Raw genomic sequence first — 9440 nt, 5'->3', positions numbered from 1 at the left:
GAACGACTTCTGGGTACTTTGCTGTTGTATTTATTTGTCTTTAAATTACAAAACCAAATAATGATGAGTGAGTATTCCTGCGCCTCTACCTCTGCAAATCGATTCGATTGTTCTGTTGATTTCATTTGAATTGCAAGTGTTTTATTTAGTAGTCTAACGTTGATTTCTTGCCTTTTTTGCCAATGAAGATGGAATCTTTATTTTTTCCCAGAATATAGAATATAGTTGAGCATATTTGTGTTGAAAGTAAGACTTAAGAAAAATATATTTATTTGTATTAAAATCTTTACTTTTCATTTGAAACTAACACGAACAGTCCACATATGGATGCACGGTTAGTGAATGAACTTCATTGTAACAGGACGAATGTGCAAAGCCAAACTCAAATTTCGATGAGGATTTGAAGGATTTGATGCAAAAAATAGTCCTTCCATGCATTGATTTGAAACGACCTACAACAGAGCACTATTTCCTTGCTCAATAATATTGGAATTACTACATTTTTACTACACTCATGGTTCTATGGGCTAGGTTACTGTTATGAATAAAATTAAAATTAATAGAGCCGTAAGATCGATGGAAGAGAAGTAAGAGAGAATTTCATGGACACCAAACAACCCGTGGTTTTTGATTGTCAGTTTAGGTCACCGGCAGACAAGATGCTCGTTTGTTTCATTCAGTCTCTTCTATATCTTCACGTAGCAATACTCAATGTTGTCCTCTCACTTACTTGTCGTAGATCTAATGCCGCAATCACCAGTAATGACCCCTACAACAATGTTGATCTACGTTCTTCAGTTCTACGCCCAGTGATTGCCAGCCAGATTGACTTCGATACCTTGAAGGCAGATCATAGCAGTTTTTTGGACTGGTGGCTACTCCGTTCGATAGGTAACGAATGTTTCTCTATAGACCACTTCTAAAAGAAAGGGTGCTTATATAGACCCTTTCTAAAACAAAGGGTGCTTATATAGACCCTTTCTGAAAGAAAGGCTGCTTCTCGAGACCCTTTCTGAAAGAAAGGCTGCTTCTCGAGACCCTTTCTGAAAAAAGGCTGCTTCCAGAGACCCTTTCTTAAAGAAAGAGTGCTTCTATAAATCCTTTCTAAAAGAAATGGCGCTACTGTAGACCTTTTCTAAATGAAAGGGTGCTTCCAGAGACCCTTTCTGCAAGAAATGCTGCTTCAAGAGACCATTTTCCGAAAGAAAGCCTGCTTGTAGAGACCCTTTCTGAAAGAAAGGCTGCTTCTAATACCCTTTCTGAAAGAAATGCTGCTTCTAGAGACCCTTTCTGAAAGAAGGGCTGCTTCTATAGAACCTTTCTGAAAGACGGCCTGCTTCTGCAGACCCTTTCTGAAAGAGTGGGTGTTTCTATGATCCTTTCCGAAAGAAGGGGTGCTACTATAGACCCAATCTAAAGGAAAGGGCGCTTCTGTAGATACTATGTAGACCTTTTCTAAAAGAAGGGGTGCTTCTAGAAACCCTTTCTGAAAGAAAGGCTGCCTCTGGAGACCCTTTTCTGAAAGAAAGGGTGCTTCTGTAGATACTTTCTGAAAGAAAGGGTGCATCTATAGAAACTTTCTGAAAGAAAGGGTGCATCTATAGAAACTTTCTGAAGGAAAGGGTGCTTCTAAAAGGACTCTCGGAAATAAAGGGTGCTTCTAAAAAGACTCTTGGAAATAAAGGGTGATTCTATAGAGCCTTTCGGAAATAAAGGGTGCTTCTAAAAGGACTCTCGGAAATAAAGGTTGCTTCTAAAAAGACTGTCGGAAATAAAGGGTGCTTCTATAGAGCCCCTCGGAAATAAAGGGTGCTTCTATAGAGCCTTTCGGAAATAAAGGGTGCTTCTAAAAAGACTCTCGGAAATAAAGGGTGCTTCTATAGAGCTTTTCGAAAAAAAGGGTGCTTCTAGGGACCCTTTCTGAAAAATTCCTGCTTCTAGATACCCTTTCAGAAAGAAAAGCTGCTTCTAGATACCCTTTCAGAAAGAAAAGCTGCTTCTAGATACCCTTTCAGAAAGAAAAGCTGCTTCTAGATACCCTTTCAGAAAGAAAAGCTGCTTCTAGATACCCTTTCAGAAAGAAAAGCTGCTTCTAGATACCCTTTCAGAAAGAAAGGTTGCTTCTAGATACCCTTTCCCAAAGAAAGGGTGCTTCTATAGACCCTTTCTTAAAGAAAGGGTGCTTCTATAGACCCTTTCATAAAGAAAGGGTGCTACTATAGACCCTTTTTTAAAGAAAGGGTGCTTCTATAGACCCTTTCTTAAAGAAAGGGTGCTTCTATAGACCCTTTCTTAAAGAAATGGTGCTTCTATAGACCCTTTCTTCAAGAAAGGGTGCTTCTATAGCCCCTTTCTTCAAGAAAGGGTGCTTCTATAGACCCTTTCTTAAAGAAAGGGTGCTTCTATAGACCCTTTCTTAAAGAAAGGGTGCTTTTATAGACCCTTTCTTAAAGAAAGGGTGCTTCTATAGACCCTTTCTTAAAGAAAGGGTGCTTCTATAGACCTTTTCTTAAAGAAAGGGTGCTTCTATAGACCCTTTCTTAAAGAAAGGGTGCTTCTATTGACCCTTTCATAAAGAAAGGGTGCTTCTATTGACCCTTTCTTAAAGAAAGGGTGCTTCTATTGACCCTTTCTTAAAGAAAGGGTGCTTCTATTGACCCTTTCTTAAAGAAAGGGTGCTTCTATTGACCCTTTCTTAAAGAAAGGGTGCTTCTATTGTCCCTTTCTCAAAGAAAGGGTGCTTCTATTGTCCCTTTTTCAAAGAAAGGGTGCTTCTATAGTCCCTTTCTCAAAGAAAGGGTGCTTCTATAGTCCCTTTCTCAAAGAAAGGGTGCTTCTATTGTCCCTTTCTCAAAGAAAGGGTGCTTCTATAGTCCCTTTCTCAAAGAAAGGGTGCTTCTATAGTCCCTTTCTCAAAGAAAGGGTGCTTCTATAGTCCCTTTCTCAAAGAAAGGGCGCTTCTATAGTCCCTTTCTCAAAGAAAGGGCGCTTCTATAGTCCCTTTCTCAAAGAAAGGGTGCTTCTATAGTCCCTTTCTCAAAGAAAGGGCGCTTCTATAGTCCCTTTCTTAAAGAAAGGGTGCTTCTATAGTCCCTTTCTCAAAGAAAGGGTGCTTCTATAGTCCCTTTCTCAAAGAAAGGGTGCTTCTATAGTCCCTTTCTCAAAGAAAGGGTGCTTCTATAGATCCTTTCTTAAAGAAACGGGAGCTTCTACAGACCCTTTCTCAAAGAAAGGGTGCTTCTATAGATCCTTTCTTAAAGAAACGGGAGCTTCTACAGACCCTTTCTTAAAGAAACGGGAGCTTCTGCAGACCCTTTCTTAAAGAAACGGGTGCTTCTATAGACCCTTTCTTAAAGAAACGGGTGCTTCTATAGACCCTTTCTTAAAGAAAGGGGTGTTTCTATAGACCCTTTCTTAAAGAAACGGGTGCTTCTATAGACCCTTTCTTAAAGAAACGGGTGCTTCTATAGACCCTTTCTTAAAGAAACGGGTGCTTCTATAGACCCTTTCATAAAGAAACTGGTGCTTCTATAGACCATTTCTTAAAGAAACGGGTGCTTCTATAGACCCTTTCTTAAAAAAACGGGTGCTTCTATAGACCCTTTTTTAAAGAAACGGGTGCTTCTATAGACCCTTTCTTAAAGAAACGGGTTCTTCTATAGACCCTTTGTTAAAGAAACGGGTGCTTCTATAGACCCTTTATTAAAGAAACGGGTGCTTCTATAGACCCTTTCTTAAAAAAACGGGTTCTTCTATAGACCCTTTGTTAAAGAAACGGGTGCTTCTATAGACCCTTTTTTAAAGAAACGGGTGCTTCTATAGACCCTTTCTTAAAGAAACGGGTTCTTCTATAGACCCTTTGTTAAAGAAACGGGTGCTTCTATAGACCCTTTCTTAAAGAAACGGGTGCTTCTATAGACCCTTTCTTAAAGAAACGGGTGCTTCTATAGACCCTTTCTTAAGTATAGGGTGCTTCTATAGACCCTTTCTTAAGGATAGGGTGCTTCTATAGACCCTTTCTTAAGGATAGGGTGCTTCTATAGACCCTTTCTTAAGGATAGGGTGCTTCTATAGACCCTTTCTTAAGGATAGGGTGCTTCTATAGACCCTTTCTGAAAGAATGGATGCTTTTTGAAAGAAAGGGTGCATCTTCGCTTCAGTGCGGCTTAAGGCTAGTTCTTGTGATTTCGATTACAACGATATAATTTGTTCGTGGAGAAAGTCCATGCTTCCTGACACAATGACCCAGAGATTTCCTCCGAAAAATTAAATACTTGTTTTTTAGTCCAAATCAAATTTATTAGCAAAATGTACGAAGTTATTTGGAACGTCTTCAGTAGTTATGAGAAATGGGAAAATGTTTTCGATTGTGTAGCCGGTTTCGATATGTCCATAGATGAACGTCTCAATTCACCCAGGCTATGTGTATGTCTATGCTTCTCAGATATGGCTTGAAACAGTTTAGCGCCGATGAATATGTGATATGCGTCATTTTGTTTTTCTTGGCCTTTTTCAGAATTAAAATGTGGCATACGGCCGATTTGTCATGTCTAAAAAGCATTGGCGGGGTCAACTTATCTCGTTTACCATAGGTATTAACCATTCACAAAACCAACATTGACTGATTATGTTAGCCATGAAGAACTTCTCTACACCACTTGAACGTGGCTGCAGTTATTGTTATGTGGAAAGTCTTTACCGTTTCTTTTTTGATTGTTCTTGGGAAACAATTGTTTAATTCAACAATATGCTGAGTTTCTAATTATTTGGTAGGAGTTATTCTAACCAAACTATAAATATAAGTTAATCAACCCAATCATGAATATCAACTCCCCGTGAGTTGTTTCGATTTCTCCTTTAATTTTCAACGGCAGAAAGACAAAACCCACGGGGAGTTTACATTCATGATCGGGCTGAATACTTACCCTGCCCCTTATCAACATGTCGCCACCAGTCTTAATCAGTTAAGTTGTCAGTCGATCAGCTCCAAGAAGACTATTATTATTCCGCGGATTAATTTCTGCCCGGCCACCGCGACTATCTGCATCTTCCATCATATTTACTCGTCGTCTTGGAAGAACAAGGTTCCTTCTGAAACTGTTCCCTTTTCACATCCTTTTCTCCCGAAAATGTTCTTTCTTACTACGTTTTGTGCTACTGAATGCAATAATGGTAGAATAATAAGTTTTTTCTCATCACTCCTGACTTCAGATGGATTTTAAAGTGTTGATTGTTTATAAATAAAACGTCGGTTTAAACTGTTGTCACGATTCTTGGCCATCCACTTTATTGGGGAGAAAAGGTTTTCTTTAAGGTGGGGGGAAATGTGAGTTAAATCGCCTTCCGCCATCCGATTTGTTTGCAGAATTTTGTCGACAGTTTCCGTGCAGTGATTGATAGTATTGTGTCGTTAGTCCGAATTCGATATTCGTACATACCCCGAATCGATCGAAAATCTCAAAAACTGCATGAATAGCTTCTCTAAATAAAAACATTATGGAACGAATTTCTCGTTTTTTTAATAAATTGATGTAACGGCTTTTCTTCATGAAAGTGGAACCAATAAAATTCTCTCCTCAAATGTTTACATAAAACTCACATAGTAAAACCCCAATGTCATGGCCACCGTAACATTCATCATCAATGAACATGATTATAGATCTGCTGGTCTTTCATCTAGATCAACAGATTAATTCCATTTTATGAGGACGTAATGATCAGAATGTTGCTACGGCACTTCCTAAATGGAATAAGTTTCTTTTAAATATGCATTTTTTATATATATTTTTAAAGGTATATATTGTACATTTTTACATATAAATTTCTAGGTTAAACAATAAGCCGATTTTGTTCTTCTTAAAATTGGATTTTCCACTTTGTGCTTAAAATATGCCAAAAATATTTTTTTGAAAAATGGAGTCTGCGATCACTGACAGTTTATTTGTTATGAAACTCTAAATATTATTAACAATTAAATTTGTATGTGTTTGTGTGAGAAAAATATAAGAATAAACAAATAAATAATCAAAGAAAAATGGTAATAAAAATAAAAAAAAACATTTCTAATATTAAAAAAAAACAATAAAAACGATAAATCATATATCTGCTGATAGTAATAATAATAATACATCTTTAACAATATTTTCTGTTAAAATGGTAACAAATATGGGTTTAGGATTTTGGTTTGTTTTGATAAGTTTCTCTATATAAAATAATATACATTTGTTTTATGTTCTAAGAATATAATGAAGCTTAAAAAACTAATAATTGATCCCAAACAATGTTTGTTTTGTTTACGTACATACATATCTAAAGCCCCTCTTTTAATGTTTTGCTAAACAAAAGTCCTAATTCTCTCCTGTCGTGTGAATTTGTAGGGGCCTATAATTTTACACGGAAACCTCGCCTGTGTTTCTTCAATGATTACGCAAAGAACCATTGATCACTTTTAAAATGTCAATTTGAAGATCTGTAAAGGCCACTGGCGATAATTTGGCATTACGTATTTTCATGGCGACAGCCTTAAAAAAAGCACCAACTTCATCATCTTCACTGTTGACAGCGTTATTGCTACTAATTGTAGCAGCAGCGGTGTTGTTATTTAAAGGCTGTGGTGTATTGGTGGAGGCCTCTGATGTTTTGGGAACAGAAGCAGTGACTGGTGGTATATTGGTTGTAAGTTGAGATGATGAAGAGCACAACTCCAGGGTAGGTGTTAAACATATACTGGTACCATTTGTAAGATTAGACGTTTGATAGGTTGCTGTTTGATGCAGTTGGTTGGCATTTTTCAAATTATCCGGGGCTATGAGATTGCCAGAACTATCACTTGAATCCAATGAAGGCATATTTATAGATTGCGGCTGTTGCTCAGTCACGGTCGCTAGAGTTTGAGGACTTGTTGTTGTGTTCTTAAATGCCTGTTGATTTGATGTATCCAAATTTGCTGTCGATGAATGCATATTAACCTCACCGGCATTGTGATTTGTGTGATAAACTGAGAAATCTGGTTCAGATTTCTGTTCTTCATGATCTTGTCCATCTTCATGGTTGTTGTGCTCATCTACCACGCTATCACTATCGCCCATAATGTAATTGTCGATATCCATATCATCATACCCAACACTACCCGTAGTCACACACAGACTGTTTGATTGTTCCGTCTGTTGTTGATGTAAACTGTGATTGTTGTTGACCGCCGACTCCAATTCGGGTAATTGTAACTGATTTTGATTTATTTCGCATTTTATGTTGTCCAGTGGTGAGCTGCCACTCATATTCATATGTTCATCATCGTCATCATCCATATCACCATCAATGTCGGATTTTGGAATATGCATAAGGGACTTGTTTTCATAGTCGCTGTAAAAAAGATAATTATTATGAGATTTCGATTTCCAATTTGTCACATTTTTTTATATTTACCCCGTTGCTTTATATTTAATAAACTTTTGCAGAAAACTCAATGCGTCATAATGCTTCCATCTGGGCAGTGATTCAACATTATCACGATTCTTTAAGCGTTTGTGTTCCCTTATGAATTGATCTCTCAATGCCTTCCATTTGAGACGACATTGTTTTACGGTTTTCTTGAGTTTCCTTGCAATCTCATCCCACAATTCCAACTTGAGTTTAACATTACGATAATTGGGATGTTGGCTATTGTACAAGACATCTTCATATTGTATAAGGGCTATTAGATCCTTCTCAAAGTAGTCTTCTATCTTTAAATATGTGTGTATGTTATCATCATCTTCTTCATCGTTAATTGCCGATTGTTGTTGATGGGACGAGGTAGATTGGGAAAGTTGCTGTTGTTCTTGTTGGCACAATTGATGTTGCTGTTGTTGGATTTGGCCAACACAACTAACCAGAGCATTGTACAGAGCTTCATCAGTCTGGTGTTGCTGGTGGTGGGTGTGACTTGACAGTAGATGTGCTGCTTCGCTCAATGAATGATTGTCCAGCCTAGAATTGTTATTAGAAGATGTTGAGGAACCTGTTGTAATATAGGTCCAATTATTATCATCTCCATGTTGCTGCAAGACATTGTTCAGTTGTTCCTCAGTGAGATTTGTGGTAGTGTCTGTTTTAACACCCGAAAAATCACAGGTTGCAAAACTTCCCACATCATTACTTTCTATTTTGATGGTGGCAAATTTAGTGTTGTTGTTATCGCTGTGATTTAAGTTGTCTGTGGCAGGAGCACAATTGAATGCGTTTTGGTTGTTATTATTACTGGTGGTGGTGTTGTTGTTATTGGTCGGCATTGGATTGCGGGGACGATAACTGAAAGAACAATAACCTTCATTTAGAACATATTTCTAACGTAATGGTTACAAGGATCCTACTTTCTTGCCAAAGCATAAGGTCTTAAGAAATCCAATTCCTTAAAGTATTTCCATTTGACATTGGCCTTGATATTGAATTTACTTCTTTTCAATTCTCTACAATACTGATCTCTCATAGCCTTCCATTTGGATTTACATTGCACCTCTAGAAAAACAATAATATGTTATTGAAAGTGTTTTCTTCTGAGGTTTCACAACACATACCCGTCCATCCCACTCTCTCTGCAATTTCCATCCATTTCATATCCTTGCGTTGAGTATTTCGATAATGTTCATGTTTTGGATTGTAAAGGGCCTGTTCTTGGGATACGAGAGAAATCAATATTACCTCCTTTGGTATTGACACAATATCATCTTGCATTTCCTGTGAAAGGTCGGCCATGTCCGAGAGATTCATCATTTGTTCCTCATCAACAGGAGAGTGCTGATGATGGTGATCTTCCAAACCTTAAATGGACACAATACAAACAAAACTTGTTAAGTTATCTTATTGGGGGCTACTGTTTTTCTTACCTCCAGCTACGTGTCTGGAGTTTGGTGTTTTTACTGTGCCTAATGTTATCGTTTCCATCATTATGGGGCTTTCTGGCGGTTTGTTTACTTTTTCCCGTTACCTTCTAAACTTTGCACTTCATTTTCCTTTGTTTATTTGGGAGTTGAAAACTTGTTTTGGACACTTGGACTATGTGAGTAAATCTCTTTTGTTTTCTTATTTTTTTATTGTTTGACAGATGGGCTGACATCCGTATTGTCAATTGCCTTACAAATGATCGCCGATGTACTTAACAACTACGAAGCTACGTGTTTCTTAACGTCAAAAACGCCAATAAGGAGCACGAAAAGGAAACAATGATGAAACATGAAAACAAAGCAAAACGGCCGACAGAGGCTTGACGAAGCTCTATTGTTTACGAACGAGGGAACATAGGAACAGATGTAGTGATGGACAAATCGAGATGAGAGTCGATAAAACAGTATTCCTATAGTGTCGATAATACAGTGACGCATACGTATAACAGCTCTGTTCCTTTACGTGCAAGAATCTTCAAGTTTTACCACTTTTTACTAGTAAAGCGTTCCTTTACCAAA

General features: G+C 37.7%; 1 protein-coding gene across 2 annotated transcripts; it reads right to left on the bottom strand.

The window, feature by feature from the left end:
• Positions 1 to 5754: 5754 nt before the first annotated feature.
• Positions 5755 to 9161, bottom strand: LOC141401093 (uncharacterized). Of its 2 annotated transcripts, none has more exons than XM_073980928.1 (5): positions 8865 to 9161; positions 8556 to 8798; positions 8352 to 8496; positions 7426 to 8289; positions 5755 to 7362 (listed from the first exon to the last, which is right to left on the bottom strand). In XM_073980928.1, exons 1-5 carry the CDS (start codon positions 8923 to 8925, stop codon positions 6417 to 6419), a joined length of 2259 nt encoding a protein of 752 aa, XP_073837029.1. In that variant the 5' UTR covers positions 8926 to 9161; the 3' UTR covers positions 5755 to 6416. The 2 variants fall into 2 exon arrangements, with proteins under 2 accessions (XP_073837029.1, XP_073837030.1); XM_073980929.1 differs by having other exon boundaries at positions 8966 to 9121.
• Positions 9162 to 9440: the final 279 nt, after the last annotated feature.

The sequence above is a fragment of the Musca autumnalis genome, unplaced genomic scaffold, assembly GCF_047663935.1.
Source record: "Musca autumnalis isolate F117 unplaced genomic scaffold, ASM4766393v1 scaffold_4, whole genome shotgun sequence".
NCBI lineage: Eukaryota > Metazoa > Arthropoda > Insecta > Diptera > Muscidae > Musca > Musca autumnalis.
This window is presented reverse-complemented; position numbering and strand designations above follow the sequence as displayed.

Excerpts from the sequence above, each read along its gene's own strand:
- LOC141401093 (XM_073980928.1), bottom strand. The coding sequence starts at position 8,925 with ATGATGGAAACGATAACATTAGGCACAGTAAAAACACCAAACTCCAGA. Across the intron at positions 8,799-8,864 it reads CTCCAGACACGTAGCTGGAG|GTTTGGAAGATCACCATCAT; the intron begins GTAAGAAAAACA and ends TGTCCATTTAAG. Across the intron at positions 8,290-8,351 it reads CCTTATGCTTTGGCAAGAAA|TTATCGTCCCCGCAATCCAA; the intron begins GTAGGATCCTTG and ends TTGTTCTTTCAG.